The sequence below is a fragment of the Chelonia mydas genome, chromosome 7 (genome assembly GCF_015237465.2).
Source record: "Chelonia mydas isolate rCheMyd1 chromosome 7, rCheMyd1.pri.v2, whole genome shotgun sequence".
NCBI classification, from domain to species: domain Eukaryota; kingdom Metazoa; phylum Chordata; order Testudines; family Cheloniidae; genus Chelonia; species Chelonia mydas.
In genome coordinates, this window is record NC_057853.1 from 9,343,067 (window position 1) to 9,358,970 (window position 15,904).

The 15,904-nt window shown below is 44.5% G+C and overlaps 1 protein-coding gene across 1 annotated transcript; it reads right to left on the bottom strand.

Moving 5' to 3' along the window:
• Positions 1-2,519: 2,519 nt before the first annotated feature.
• Positions 2,520-14,679, bottom strand: LOC114019870 (2-epi-5-epi-valiolone synthase). The gene is made up of 5 exons (XM_037904071.2): positions 14,510-14,679; positions 8,256-8,889; positions 6,102-6,335; positions 5,096-5,348; positions 2,520-2,733 (listed from the first exon to the last, which is right to left on the bottom strand). Exons 1-5 carry the CDS (start codon positions 14,677-14,679, stop codon positions 2,633-2,635), a joined length of 1,392 nt encoding a protein of 463 aa, XP_037759999.1. The 3' UTR covers positions 2,520-2,632.
• Positions 14,680-15,904: the final 1,225 nt, after the last annotated feature.

The window sequence follows — 15,904 nt, forward strand, 5'->3', positions numbered from 1 at the left end:
AGTCTGCCCAGGAGCTAGCACCATGTGGACATGGGGTGGGGTCCACGGGGTAGTGAGACCAGGCATGTGAGAGAACACACAAACTGAGAACAGACAAGGGGGTGGGAGAGGCAAAAAGCAAGAAAGCCAGGCAGTAGCCTGTGAGCACAGTGTGATCCTGGGTAAGCTAGAGAGAGAGCTTTGGGCTCTATTGGCTAAAGCAGCTTGGGGCTGTAAACTAAAAAAAAAAAAAAAAAAAAAAAATTATTTTGTTCTTGGTTCCTCCTGTGTTCAGAGAAGCATGACTTTGTACATTCCCTGTATATCAACTGGATTGCATCCCAGAGAATACCAGACTGCATCAATTTCTACTTCCATCTGGAATCCCCTTAGGGCCCTGAAATTTTAATAGCTGCTCAGGTCAAAAAGAGGCAGCCGTAGATTTCCCCTGTTCCATCTTAACTGGGTGGCCCCAGATAGACTAACTTCCTGACTATCCTCAATTCTGGTGTGTCCTAGACCTCATGGGGACCTGCTGATTGCTCAGTTAACATAGTTACTAAGTAAAGAGAGGCAGCTCTGAGTACCAATGTTCTCCAGTGTCTTCTGTGTCTTGACCAGGGTGCAACAATAGCATAGGACAGAGAGACTGTAAGAATGCAGGAGCAATGACTCCTTAAGCCCTCTTTGTTCAGTGTTTGTACAGTGCCTCACGCAAAGTGGTCCTGTTCTTTACCTGGGGCTCCTAGGTGCTACTATGATACAAATAAATTAAGACATGGAGAGGCCAGGCAACACTTTTGGGTTCCTACCTCATTCAAGTGAAACACAAACTGCTATACCAAGGGGGACCTTGTTGACTTGGTTTCTCTGCTATGTGCAGGCTCAGCAGAGGTGACATGGATGTGAATATCAAACATGGTAGGGGAGAAATAGTGTCATGAAATAGAAAAGCCCGGGCAATAACTGGATAATTGGTTTTTCTTGTTAATGCTGGCATCCTTTGTGAGAAGCACCTTCCCGTGGCTAGAGGATTGCTTCTTCCCAGAGCAGCCTCCGGTCAGAAGCCAGGGGAGAACCTGGTGGGCTGGGCTTTCAGTAGGGGGCAGTATTGTTCTCTTTGCGTGTTTTAGGTATCGACACTTCAAGTGTCAAGGGTATGAGAGAACTCTGCTGGACCAGACCTCTCCCCATCCCTCCCACAAACAAAAACCAAGGAGCAGAAAAGCAAAAGCTGAAGTAAGACTAGGCAGGGGAAGAAAGTACTGCAAAGGAGGTAGTGATCATAGTTGCCTCAAATGTGAACATTTTATGAGCTCGAATGAGCCCTCTGGGGTAAGTAGGCATAAAGTAGCTCCCCTTGATTTCAGTGGGAGCTGCTTCTGCATGTACCACCTAGACTTGTCTCTCCACAATATGAAAGTGACATAAATTGCACTTATTTGGCACACCCAAGGCACAACCTGAACTTGTACAGCTTACACAGGTAAAGCACCAACACCCATTTTTTTGGCCAACCTAAACCCAATGTGTAACTTACATCACTATCTACAGCACAGCGGAATTTGACCAAGTATGTTTTATTGATATATAACAGTCAGTACATCCTTCTAGCGAGCTAAGGTAAATGTAATTAATCAGAGTCATAGAAGTAAGAAGTGATGATGGATCATTTTGTGAGGCCAGACTGCTGCCAGTTCAGGGTTGCTCTCCATTCTATACTTTCTAGCCTTTTGTTCAATGTAGTTTCAAAAGTCCCAAATCCTAGGACTTCCACAGCTACTTAGACTAGACTGTCGTCTGCTACTCATTGAAATGAAGAGCTTTTGTAATCTGACACTATATAATGGTTAGTCTGTTCAAAATGTATGGTTCTGTACATGGTTAGAGTAAAAGCCAGTATGTATTTTTGCCTCAAACAATTAACATGGAAAGTAGCTTAAAAATTCTGTCAGTGCTGCATAATGTATCATAGGCCTTTTACTTTCTTTAGCTATTTTACATAGCATATTGTTTTCTGATAAAAGACATTTACACTACAATAGAAAAGTTTTTCTTTTTTGAAAAGTAACTAGTGCAATTTTATACTATAAAAACGGTTATAAATAGGAAATGTATTTATTTGCTACATCATCAACCCCAACTCCTTTTATATCTCTTATAGATCTAATACTGCAATCTTAACTCAGGAAACACTTCTATTGACTCCAGATCCATTGGCAGACAGTGGAGAGTCATCGCTCTGTAAGCTCTATTTCAGAACACCCCACAATCTGTACTAGCGTATGGAATGAAGGAAAAGGAATGGAAGATCTGCCATTGACTTCAATGGGAGCAGCGTTGTGCTCAGAATATACTATGCTACATGCCCGAGATAATTCCAGGGACTGATGTTAATTATTTCATTAGTGCTATCCAGGCGCTGGGAGCTATACGATCAAAATGTGGCCCCTATGAGCTTCTATTACAAATTGTACAAATGTAATAGGCATAACAGATCAGCTGCCTAAAAAAACCCAAACCCAAACTTTTGTGCTGATTTCATAAGGCCATCTGAAATTGTTCTATTTGAAATCCAGCCCATATCACTACATTACAGCTTTGCAGGATGCCATCTAAGGGGCAGTGTTGCTTCTATCTGATCCTACAGCTTTCAGTGAATCAGAAAGTCCTCTTCCATTGTTGTCTTACATTCGCTGGCCCACAGTTGGTACGCTCTTTCCAGGGTGTCTTCGCTGATATCATTGAATATTTCTGCAAAATAAGATTTTTAGTTAGTAGAAGAAGCTTCTCTGGATGTCAAATTAATTCACAGAAAGTGAGGTAAACACTCCCTGAGCAGCTTTACAAGACTTATTCACAGGGCTAGATTCACAAAGGGACTTAGTCATCTAAAGATAGAGCCCTGGGGAGGGATAGCTCAGTGGTTTGAGCATTGACCTGCTAATCCCAGGGTTGTGAGCTCAATTCTTGAGGGGGCCATTTAGGGATCTGGGGCAAAAATTGGGGATTGGTCCTACTTTGAGCAGGGGGTTGGACTAGGTGACCTCCTGAGGTCCCTTCCAACCCTGATAGTCTATGATTTAGGCACCACTGACATTCACAAAATCACTGTTTAGTGGCTGCCTAACTGGTGCCTAAATCTTTCTAGTTACCTGAGTTTCCGCTGGTAGGCATGCACAGCACAAAGCTGCCAAAATCCTGATGCAGCCCCCACAGCTAAGGAGCTGCTCTGAGTCCTCATTCATGCCTAACTCCTGTGGGATTATCACAGAAGGCGTTCCTCTGCCTAACTCCCCAGTGGGCTCTGATCCTGCGAATGTGCTCTGAGCATGTCTAATCCTTACGAGAGCCAGCTGGGGGGCCAACGGGGTGGGAATGTTGCAGGCTGCCTGTGTTGATCCATCCTAGAATAGACAGTAGCCCCCCTGGGATTGGGGAAGATCCACACATGAACCCCTATTATGCCTGATTTGGAGCAGGGTCTTGAACCTAGGTCTCCCCCATGCCAGGTGAGTGCCCTAACCACCAGGCAATTGGATATTTTGGGGGTAGGCCTCTCTCTCCATCTCTTCTTTAGAAGCTGTTATACTTTGTATAAATAGCTACAGTCATTGGGGCAGAGACATGAACCTGGCTCTCCCAATTTCCTGAGAGTACCTGGGTTATTGGCTATAGTGGGGTCGGGGTGGGGGGCTCTTTCCCTGTGGCTTTTCGTGAGAAAGGGCTGACCTGACATAGGCACCTACTCCAGCGGACAGCCCATGGCTGAAGATAAGTGCCTCCCTCCAGTCTCAGCCAGGTGTCCTAAGTCACTCCCATCCCCCTCCCTGGTCTACACTGCTGTATTTAGCAGAGTAGCATCCCACTGCCGCCCCTCTGCCAGAGTCTTTCCCTGCAGCAAGGAAAGGCTCTGGCAGTGGGATGGCAGCAGGGAAAGACTCCACCGGAGTCTTTCCTTGCTGCAGGGAGCTGCCAGAGCCTTTCCCCGCTGCTTCCCCTCTATCCGAACTTTTCACTGACGCACTTCAGTGTGGATGCAGCCTCCCTGTGGGGTTTAGCTAGACATACCCAACATGCTGCCCCCAGAGTAGAAATGGTGCCTAAATCTCCTTTGTGAATTTAGCCCATAGAGATTCAATCAGGTGGAATTATTACAGACTAGCTGTAGACTGATGTATCACAAGCTGGTGCTATGTGCTGCTTTTTAGTCTGAATTTTATTTCTATTTACATGTGTATCGTCACTCTGGGCAGACATTAGTATCACTGAGGTGTAGGCTGCTTAGTTCAACGTATATTAATCGCATCATATACCAGCTGCCTTTTTCCAAGAGTTATTTCAAAATGTTTTCAAGCATGACAAAAGAATTTTTACTGTTACTATTTTTTTTTAAAAACAAATATAGCACTGTGTTTGGATTGTCCTGAAATAATACCCAGTATGGTTTATAATATGTTTGCAAAGTAAATTGGTGAACCTTAAGGCAATTTATTAGAGCTCAGTCTTTAAGTTCTGGTGGTCAGATGTAGGAGCTGAATTTCCTCTCTCTGTCCAGGTCTAGTAAGATGTTAAAGGGTCAATTAAAGCCCTACATATATAACTGCAAACTGCAGGGCAGGCATGTTGGCATGTTATATTGTATTCCTTAGTGGTGGTGTAACGAGGGTTGCTTTTTTTTTTTTTCTTTGAATGTTGCCAGGACAAGTAAAAACCAAAAAGTTGACAAAGTTCCAAGAGAAAAGTAATTAATATCCCCAAAGACTTTACTGTAATAACCTGATCCAAATCCCCTTGAAGTCAATGGAAAAACTCCCACTGAATTCAACAGCTATTTGATCATGCTCTCAGGGCCAGATTTGAAAAGGTGATACGGCCCCTAAAGACACAGATGAGTGCCTAGTGGGATTTCCGAAAGTGCCTCGCCACAATGAGAGTTAGGTTCCTAGGCACTTTCGGAAATCGCACTAAGCAGCCATCTACATCCAAACATCTTTAAAAATCTGGCCATATTAGCGAGTGTGCCTATGAGTTGCTCTTGTGTATATGAATGGGTGTGAATATTCCCCCTTTCCCTTGGTTAATGTCTGTCCCTTTTGAAGCTATGTTGCAGTACCTGCCATCCCAAGTCCAGTTGGGAGAGGCATTCTCATCTTGCCTCCGCAGTGTTTCAACCTTTCCACCAAGGCCTTCTTTATTAGATGCAAGTTGCAGTCATCGTGCCACACCGGGAGCTCCAAACCCTTCATGCACTGAATAATGTCAGCTTTTTCCTCCGGAGTTAAAAGCCCCCTTTCATAGGCCACATAAGTCATAAATGCCATGTCGATGTTTACTGCTTCTCCATGCATCAGTGATGGTAAAACTTTCTGAAATGAAAGTAAAATTAGCTGTTTTTCCCCCCTTTACAGTAACTAGTCCGGGTTTTCTTAATGCGTCTGACTTTGTAGATGAAAATTAGTATGTGGCTCTCAGTCGTAGAACTAGAGATCTGCTGACTCTCAGCATCCTTTCTATTTCTGGGGAGTGGAGAAAATATTTTCCACATAATTAATGGTACATAAAAATCTCCCACAGAGAGCTTGATTTTGCTCCGATTGAAGGCAAGGGCTGAACTTTGAATGAGAAGGAAAGAAAGTTCCTTCGCAGCAAACACCTCTCTTGAACCTTTTCACAGGGACTGAGTCTCTTCGTCCCCATGCCCCACTTCTGAACAGTAGTTTATCATAGCAGTAGTGTTTGGAATCTTAAAACCCTGCAATATTTGTATTGTTATAGCTGAGATTGTTGCTGCTATTTATGTTACGCTACTGTCTAGATGTGCGCGCTCCTTTGTGCCTCTGTACAAATGAGACAGTCACTGGCTCAAAATTTCTAACAAATCAAAACAGATAACATAGACAAAGTTGGGAGGGGAAACTGAGGCACACAGAAGGGACATGACTTGCCCACTGTTCTACATAAGGTAGAGCTTGGACTAGATCCCAGGTCTCCTGACTCCCAGGTATATGCTGCCTCACAAGTATAATACAAAACAAAACCTTCCAAGAACATTTTTACTATCATTAAAAACTTGTTGGTTTTTTTTAATACGACATTGCAAACTAAAATTCGTGACTGACCATTTCCAGTTCTGGGCTTATAAGGTGGCCAAAATCAACCAATCTGTCCAGGTCATCCTCCCAGAGGTTGGGTGCAAGCTCTTCCAGCATTGTTTCTATGGCAAGCCTGGTTGTTTTTAGTGCAGCATCACCATGATTGACCAAGCCGTTGTGAGACTGGAACTTTGTGTCCAGCATGTATTTTCCATGGCTCTTCAGTAGATCAAAGAGCCCTTTGTGTTTCATGAGCGCCATCTTGAATAAAGAATGGAAAGAAGTACTTTAAAAGGTGAATTTTTATATAAGCAAATAATACACTGTAGGGAAAGTACAGATTGAAATACATACAGCTAGTACTATAGTATCCTAATGCATGCATGCCAATAAATGTTGGATTACTGGTTGCTTCTGGCAGTCCAGGTACAGGTAGTTTGCAAAGGGCTTTTCCATCTATCTGGCAAGCAGGTTAAGGCCCTTTTAATGAGATACTGGACCTCACCAGGATAATGCAGGCTTTCCCCCCAGGATTGTTTTTAGAGAGAATTGAATGAATGGGAGTGTGGGGTGATATAGTGGGCTGGGGGTTTTGGAAGGGGTTTTAGTTTTGTGGGCAGCAGTTCAAATTGCATAGGTTTTACTAGGCATGCATTTGGATTGGATGCATTTTTAATACATTTAAATACTTCTTAAATTGACACAATAATCCTACTTTGCACTACATTACATCGATAGATCTCAAAGCTGTTTGCATATGTAAATTTAAGGGCATAACTATAGATTTACTGTGAGAGCAGAATTTGGCCCAGAAAGATTGAGAATACCATTGGTCAACCAAACTCAACATATATTTTGAACATTTGAGGCATGTATCAATGGTCTTGTAGAACATGTCTTTGGCTAAAAATGTAACTAACTTCCCTGTTTTTCCTCCACTCTGAAAAAACTAAAGTTTATCTTTACTCTTAGTGGACGGTGATCCAAAGTGAATAGAGGTAAATAGACTCCCATAGATTTGAATAAGTTTTGGATCAGGTCCGATATGAAAGAGTTTTCTTCCATCTGTTTTCTCTACAGTTGACATCTGGCTTTGCTATATGTTATGTTTCAGAGTAGCAGCCGTGTTAGTCTGTATTCACAAAAAGAAAAGGAGTACTTGTGGCACCTTAGAGACTAAACAATTTATTGGTTAGTTTCTAAGGTGCCACAAGTACTCCTTTTCTTTATATGTATCTTGAAAAATTATCAGGGGTCCTGTAGCAGGGTGGTAACCCTGCTCCTGCTGGAAGGGGAAGGAAAGCTGGGCTAATTGGGAAAGCAGCTACAGCTGTAGCCAGTGCTATCAGGGCCCAGCTGGCCCTCATAAGAGGACAGTGGGCCAGAAGCTGAGACAATCTCTCTCTAGCTCCTGAGAGAGAAGGACCTGGCTGCCTGGGAAGCTGAGTGGAGCAGTACTGGGTGAAGGGCAGAGGGAGCTGGGGAGCTCCAGCCTAGTAAAACCCCAGGCTGCAGGCCTTGTCAAAGGCCTACAAAAGGGTACTGGGGCTTCCAAGGGGCAGCCCCTAGATAGGCAGAGGCAGCAGGTCCAATTCCCCCCCCCCCCCCCCCGCTTTGCCAATGATGAGTGGCCTTTACAGACTGCAGTCAGCCCCGGTGAGTGGGGGCTAGATGGTGACTGGCAGTAGCCACTGAGGTGAGGTGGGGATAGGGGGTTGGGGATTCTCCTGAATGGGGAGACCCAGATTGTGGGTTGCTGCAGTGGGTAGAACCCCTGGGTGAAGGGCACGGGGGCCAGCGGCAGGCGAGACATCAGCTGGCAGAGGGTACTCCAGGGCTGGGAAGAGCTAATTCCCTAGACAACCAGCAGGAGGCGCCGTGCTGATGAGTCGTCCCATCCTGTCCCCTATTCTCCCCCACCCCCCTCCCCCCCCAGGTCCCAAGAGGCTGGGCTAGGCATACTTTTAGATTCTTAGAAGCCAAACTACTATAAAATATGTGGGTGGCCATGATTAATAAATAATGAGATTTGGTTGTCCAACTTCTCTTGGTGGCTTTGAAAAGCCCACCCTTTGGGTGTATAAAACATCTTACACAAAGCTCTAGGCTCACACACAGATCCAACTTTTTATTAATAATTAATATAGCAAAAGTACATCTGTATTCCAAAAAAAATGGTACCTTCAAAATTTCACCAAGACCGTTGGAGATGTGTCGACGGGGAATAGTTTGGATGAAGGATCTGTCCAGAAAAGTAGCTACAGGAGGAGTGTAGCCTCCAAGCTTGTTCTTGCACTGAAGGAAATTTACACCATTCTTTGCTCCCACACTGGCATCAACGTAAGCTAAGAGGGTCGTTGGGACACGAATATAAGGGGTGCGTCTTCTATAGAGTGATGCTGCAATGCCTACGATATCAAGGCAAACCCCTCCTCCAATTGCTATAATGGGCTCTTTACGCCTGTCGATGCCGAAGTTGTGAACTTCTTGCAAGATGCTTAGGACCAGATCCATGGATTTGGTTTCTTCTGTGGTGGGCAGGGAAAGGATTTTATAATGAACATTATTGGCTTCAAAGTACTTTCTCACTTTTGAGCCGTAATATTCATCGACAATCTCATCCATTACAATAAAACGCCTCTGTTCTCTTTCTCTGTTAATGGCTATCTCTAATTGCTGAGAATCTAAGATGTGCCCAAAAAGGAGTGTACTGTTGGCAGGATCCAGAAGATTGCATGTTTCCACCACTTTGTAGCAGAAAGAGATGGGAGCTTCAACAGTCCAGGAAATTCCAAGGTCTGAAACACTTTTGCCTCTGTCAGGGATCACAAAACATGGTGTGAGATCAATTAAGCTAGGTACCTTCTATGTAAAAAAAGGAATTTAAAAATGAAGCAGCTAGCTTACTGATTGAAATATGCAATCTCTCATTAAAGTTTACTACTACACCAGAAAAGAGTAGGGTTTCAAATATTGTACTGATCTTTAAAATAGGCAATAGGGGTGATTCTGGGAATTGTAGAGTAGTCCGCCTTGCTTCAGCACCAGGAAAAATGGCTGAGGGGATCATTAAAAATCAAATGAGGAAACAGGTAGGTGGATAATGATATAACAAAGACTAATTAGTATGGCTTCTATAAAGGCAAATTGCTCCTCTCAAATTCACTAATTTGTCTATAAGATAGTGGAGATGAGTGCTCTAATTTATTTAAATTTTCAGGAAAACCTTTGACTAAGTTCCTTACATGTGGCTATGAAAGAGAGACCAATTTCCAACATGGCAACATTTTAACCATGAATTACCTGAGGTTCTGTATTAAGACAGATGTTTCATATACATTTCTTTTTAATGAACTTGGAAGGGCAGGGCGTGAGAAGTCCTGAGACAAAACTTACAGATGACACAATTATTTATACTAGTCAAGACTAGGGAAGATTGTGAGGAGTTTCTTCAGAGGGACCTAGCAAAGCTGTCTAGCGAGCTGGCGGGAAAGTGGGGCAGCAGAGGCAATGCGTGGTGATGAGGAGCTCTAGCCCACCTAGGGTTGCCAACTTTCTAGTTGCAAAAAACATAACACCCTAGCCCTGCCCAGAGGCCCTGCACCTTCCCCAAGGCCCTGCCCCCCGCTCACTACTGGCTCACTTTCACTGGTCTGGGGACAGGGTTGGGGTGCAAGAGGGGGTGAGGGCTCTGGGGTGGGGTCAGGAATGAAGGGTTCAGGGTGCAGGAGGGAACTCTGGGCTGGGGCAGGGACTTGGGGTGTGGGAGGCGGTGAGGGCTCCTGCTAGGGTTGAGGACTCTGGGGTGGGGCTGGGGATGAGGGGTTTGGGTGCAGGAGGGTTCTCCAGGCTGGGGGGTGAGGTCGAGGGATTCGGAGTGCTGGAGGGGGCTAAGGGTTGAGGCAGGGGGTTGGGGTGTGGGAGAGGGTAAGCGCTCTGGGCTGGGAGTGCTGGCTCTTGGGGTGGGGCTGGGGATGAGGGGTTCAGGGTGTGGGAGGGGGCTCTGGCTGTGGGGATCTCAGGGCTGGGACAGGGGGTTGGGGCGTGGGCTTACCTCGGGCGATTCCTGGTCAGTGCCTCAGCAGGGGCGTTAAGGCAGGCTGCCTGCCTCTCCTGGCACCCAGTGGTGGTAGAACATTTTTAGTAGTAGGGGTGTGAAAGCCAGCCCCCTTACCCCTGTCTGCCCCCCCGCCCCAGAGCCTGGGAGGGGGGCTGTGTCTCCGGGAGTGGGGGACCCAGACAGGAGTAAGGGTGGGGGGGGGGCAAGGCCACAGCAGGTGGTGCTGACCAGAGCTGTCAGGGTCCCTTTTCAACCAGGTGTTCCAGTCGAAAACCGTATACCTGGTCATCCTAAGCCCACCATATAGTAGCCCCCAATAGGCCACAGGAGATGCTGAAGGAACTGAGACCAGGACCTGTCACTTAGAGCATGAGCAGGTGTTGGAGGGGCCCTGCCTTGGTGGGGAGATTGGGGTGAGACTGGAATCCATCCCCCAACTGGGACAGGGGCTCCTTCACCCTGCCCCCCCACCCTCTCTCACTCCAAGCCGTGGATCCTGGTCTCCGCTCCAGCTGTGTCTTCCCTGGGCCTTCCAGGGGCTGCTGTGGGGCAGGCCCAGGCTCCTAAATGCTACCGTTGTCAGCCCTGACCCCTTCTCCCCACTAGCCCACCAGAGCGGAGCAGCAGAGTGGCCTGGGCTGGAGCTGAGCCAGGTGGCCAGTGCCATATGGTGAGACCCATCACAGCCCTTCCCCTGGCCTGTCCACCCGCTGCAAGCAGCTGAATTAGCTAAATACCATGAGGTTTGAGCATTGGCCTGCTAAATCCAGGGTTGTGAGTTCAATCCTTGAGGGGGCCTGTTAGGGATCTGGGGCAAAAATTGGGGATTTGGTCCTGCTTTGAGCAGGGGGTTGGACTAGATGACCTCCTGAGGTCCCTTCCAACTCTGATATTCTATGATTCTATGAATGGGCATCAGAGGTAGGCATGCCCACTTCCGCCTCCCCACTGTTGGAAGAATCATGATAGTGGGCTAATTCCATGATTTCAGTGCAGTCCGTGAAATCGTGATCTACACAGGGCCTTGTTTCTAATGTTTGCGAAGGGATCCTCTTAGCGGCAACACATAGTTGCGCTGCGCTTTCTCAGAGCTTGTGGTAACTCCAAAACTGACCGCTCTGGCTTTAATCCAGCTAAGTCCTTCTATTTTTAAGCAATTCTGCAGTTGAAATAGCTTTCTTACTTTGGCAACCCATATCCTGGCCCTAATCCCAGGCCCGTATTCTGTAATAGTTCAGATCTACTGTGGAGCTTCTTGTTTCCCTTTTGAGACAGAACTTGCCTTTCTGGGATGAAATAGCAGAGCTTTTCCAGTAGAGGTCAGCCTGCCATAGCCTATACTTGGTGATTTTTCAGGACAGAGGTCAAAGCTTTTTTGGCTTAATCAAGCCTTTAACTAAGCTTGGAAAAATTGTATTTTCCACAACATATTTCTAAAGAAATGATTTTTTTTCATGTTTTACAATGTTCTTCCCACAACTTTTTGATATTATGCCAAGATGAAACAATTTTTTTGATTAAATTATAATCTAATTTTTTTATTTTCACTTTTTTTGCTTTCCCCTTTCCTCTCTTTTGTTGTACTTTTTATAGACATAAAAAGGGGCAAGGAAGGAGGGAAAAAGAGAAACAAAAATGATTTGAATTGAAACCTAATTTTTTGTTCCATTTTGATGAAAAAATGTCGTATTTTTGGCAAAAAAAATTGCTGAAAAATTTAGAATAGTTCAGAGACATTTTACACTGACATGTTTTCATTTAAAATAATTCAGTCACATCTACCACTTCATATTATTCCCCCTGTTTATTTAGGTCCAATTTTCATTTTTTCCCTTTTGGTTTCAGTGAGAACAGAAGTTAGCCCTAAAAATGCAACAGAGCCTATTAAATTGGATTATGGGTGGGGAAAGATTTCCAAAAGGGGCTTAGTAGAGCCTGGTGAAATTGTTTCAGCAAATAGTAAATTCACCAAAAAATGCCTTGGCTGGGATGGACTGGGGGTGAGAAGTACTGAAACTATCTGTGAATTCAAGTCAACTTCAGGGACCCATCTCAGGTAAAAAAAGGACATTTTCATTTTCAAAAAAGCCAAAATAGTTTTGACCATTTCAAAATGAAATGATTTGACTTTTTTTGTTTCATAGGTTTAGAAACTTAGCTCTATGCCTTTTTTAAAAATTTCATTTTGGGTTGGAAAAAACCCTGGAAATGGAACGAAATGAAAATCTGATAAAAATTATTTTTGGTTTTTATATTTAGTTTCATTTCAGGTGTTGTTTTTATCTGAAACAGTTTCTTTCTCTCTTCCTCCCCAACCCCTCCATTTTGCGATTTCAGCAAGAAAACCCCCCAAAATTCAGGTTTGGTTTGAAACTAACCACATTTCCCCTCCCCCTCCCCTCCAGGACTTTTTTATTTGGCACCCAAAGAGAAAAATCAGTTACTTGTATTATTCAGAGGCCTAAGGAAGTACACAGATGCCTGGTGGATTTTCAAAGGGTACGTCTACACAGCAAAAAAAAACCCCGCAACATCAATTCTCAGAGCCCAGGTCAACTGACTTGGTCTCATGCTACGGGGGCTAAAAAATAGCCGTGTAAACCGTGGGGCTAAGGCTAGAGCCCAGGCTCTAAAATGTGGTGTGTACGTGGGGGGAGGTAGGTCTCTGAGCCCCTGAGTCAACTGACCTGAGCTCTGAGACTCACTCCTGCAGGGTTATTTTTTGCTGTGTAGATGTATCCAAAACCACCTAAACCCAGATTATGATATGTATTTAGGCACCTGCCTCCCACAGCAGTCAATGGGAGGTTGGCACCTAAATACCTTTGGCAATCTGGGCCGTAAGTGCCTAACTTCCACTGAAATCAATGGATGTTAGGTACCTACCTGCTTTTCCAACTAGGCACCTATCTGCCTCTTTAGGGATGTAAATGCCAGTAAAAATTGGCCCCAAGTGACTTAGAGACTTTTGAAAATTGTACTCATGATGTTTATGCTTTTCAGAAGTTGTTATTCTGTCCTTGTTTAAGCTAATACAGTAAAAAAGTTACATGAATATAAAATAAGCACAATCAAATAAATACATTTCAGAGGAGATTATTACTGTGTGCATTTATTTTTGAAACTTTGGCCACTAAAGAGAGGGTGTGGTTTTGAATGTTAATTACAGTACAGGAATCTGTTTTAGATGTCAGAGGTAACTTTGGCCACATGGGAGATGGTCAGGTGAGGAGACAGCCTGGTCTGAATTGCAGAATGCCTATGAAATAGAGCCCAAACCTGCCGTTTGCTAACGGATATTTTACATGAGCAATTCTTTGCGGACTGGGCCTTAAGTCAATTAATTATGTTATTGACTAAGGACCCCATCCTGGAATGAGCTCTGCACAAGCAGACCTCTATGCCTGGATAGAGCTCCACTGAATTCAATCCAGATCTGCCTACGCAGTGTCTGCTGCAGAAGCGGTACCTTATTTACCTGTTCCTGCCGAAGTCAACGGCAAAACTCCTATCAAATTCATTGGGAGAAGGATCAGACACAGTGGTAATAGAATAAAGACACTGCAAATATTGGAAAACTTCTGATGTTCAAAAAACAAAACCCCACATTTGTGAGTATTCCATTCATATTTAATAGCAAAATGAGGCTCTGTATTCTGATGAAAGGGGATCCTCCTGCAATCCAAGGTTAATTAAGGAGGGAGACATTCCTGCAGAGAGCTGTGTTTGGCCTGAAGGGAAAACATTCACCCATCCGTGACCCTTTTCTAACCTTGCCACAGGTAGAGAACTTCCCCTAAATTTTGTGACAGCTGCATTCTGCTTTTTGATCATGCCAGTGATTTTTAGTATCTTTGCATTTGTTTTTCCAAGCTATGTATTTCATTACCCGAATCTGCAAACATCTGCTACACCCCCCATTTTATCCACAATGATTATGAATATGCACTGACTGAACCCAAACTGCAAAAATCCCCACGTTCCTCTAATTACTCCTCAGACATTTTAAGAAAGCTTCCAAGCTTTATCTGCTACATACACAAAAGTGTGAAAAAATCAGAGGGGGGGATAATTATCTCCCCTTCAACTCACTCCATTTATGCCAAGGTGCATGATGAACACATGATTTGTGCGGCAGTACACAGAAAGATGGGTTGAGAAACATGTTTGAGCCTTTACTTGGAATGTCTGCCTTTTGGTGGGTTTCAGCCCCACTCACCACAGTGACATTAGATAACATTTTTCTGTTGCACAAGCCTAACAAATCTCTCAATTTCCCCCACCTGAAAGATGATATAACACGACTAACCCAAGCCAGATTGATGGCAAGCTCGTCATCAGATTTTTATCAAGTATTCTTAGCTTTTATACTTACATTTTAGCCTGTGAGATGGTTATCTTATCTTCGGAGTTGCATATGGCTTCCCCCTTCTTGATCTGACACCAAGTGCTCTTGATCCGCACCAGCTGAAAATCAGTCTGTTTGGGATTTTCAGGCATGACTGTGGTGGCCTTTTTGGCTACGATCTCTTCAGACACCGGCATCTTTCCAGCAGATGAAATCTCTAGCTTGAGAGATCTCACCTAAGTGAGTGCCTTCCAGTCACTTTTAAAGGCTCCAGTTTGACCATATTTTGGAAGAGGAGGTCCTGTCTACTCCTCACCTGTTGGTAATGTGTGTGTGGGTGGGGGAGGAAATTATAAAACTAGTATTATCTAATCTGAGGGCACGAGTCAGAGGTGTACAACTCATCCAGAGACACATGTAGGACCCAAGATAGCATTGTATAATTGGTTAGTTTTATAATCCGTTGGAAATACAATACAAATCTATAAAATTAGCTTCTTACATGATGCCCTGCAGTGAAATGGGTGTTATGAAAGACAAATACTTTATATGAAACATCAATACCGTTTCAAGAATTCCTTTGTTGGGCAGGACCTCTGATTTATCTAATTACTAGCCCCACTCTGTGTGCAAGAGGCAAAGAGGGAACACAAGCAGCAGCGGTGAGGAGATTTGTGCAGGTTATGTAGGCACCCAGGAGTTCTCATTCCTGTGTTCCACTGGAAACACAAGGGGACAATCAAAATAATACCCTTTAATGCTAACAAATCACAGTTGCCCATTGTGTGATTATTGTGAGATCATCCAAGATATGATCAGGGCCATTCCCAATTTTCCATGAACGCTGTGAAGCATTGTTTTTATGGTGACATTACATCAAAACGAGTGGTGGCCTTAAACCATAGGATTTGGGTTCACATCTAGCTTGGGGCATTCAGAGCCAGGGTTTTTGGTTCAGCCTTTGCCTAGGTGCTGTGATGAGCATGCTGTATAACAAAAGCAGCACCTGAATACATGTAGACAGCTGTTGAATATAAAGAGCGCCATCCACTGGCATGTAAATACGAGGTATATTGTATTGTTTATAATCTGCAAGTTCAATAAAGTTATTGTGCGCTGCAAATGGCTTCTTCTGCGCAGTTCCTTGCATTGAACTTTTCACTGTTGCGATGTGATGATGTGATCCAACGGTGTGATGTGACATGAACAAATAAGCAAAGGAGGCGGTTGCCCCGCTGAACAAGTTTTAAAAAAGGGGTGACTATATTGTACCTTCCTTAAAAGAGAATCTCCTCTCTTCCGCCTCCCCCCTTCGCCACTCACTCCAATTGGATCTCCAGTTCAGGGCTGACTAGTCAGCCTGCTCTCTCCTCCTAGCCTCTGGTGGCTTCAGGGAGCCGGTCGAGTGGCCCGCTCTGCTGT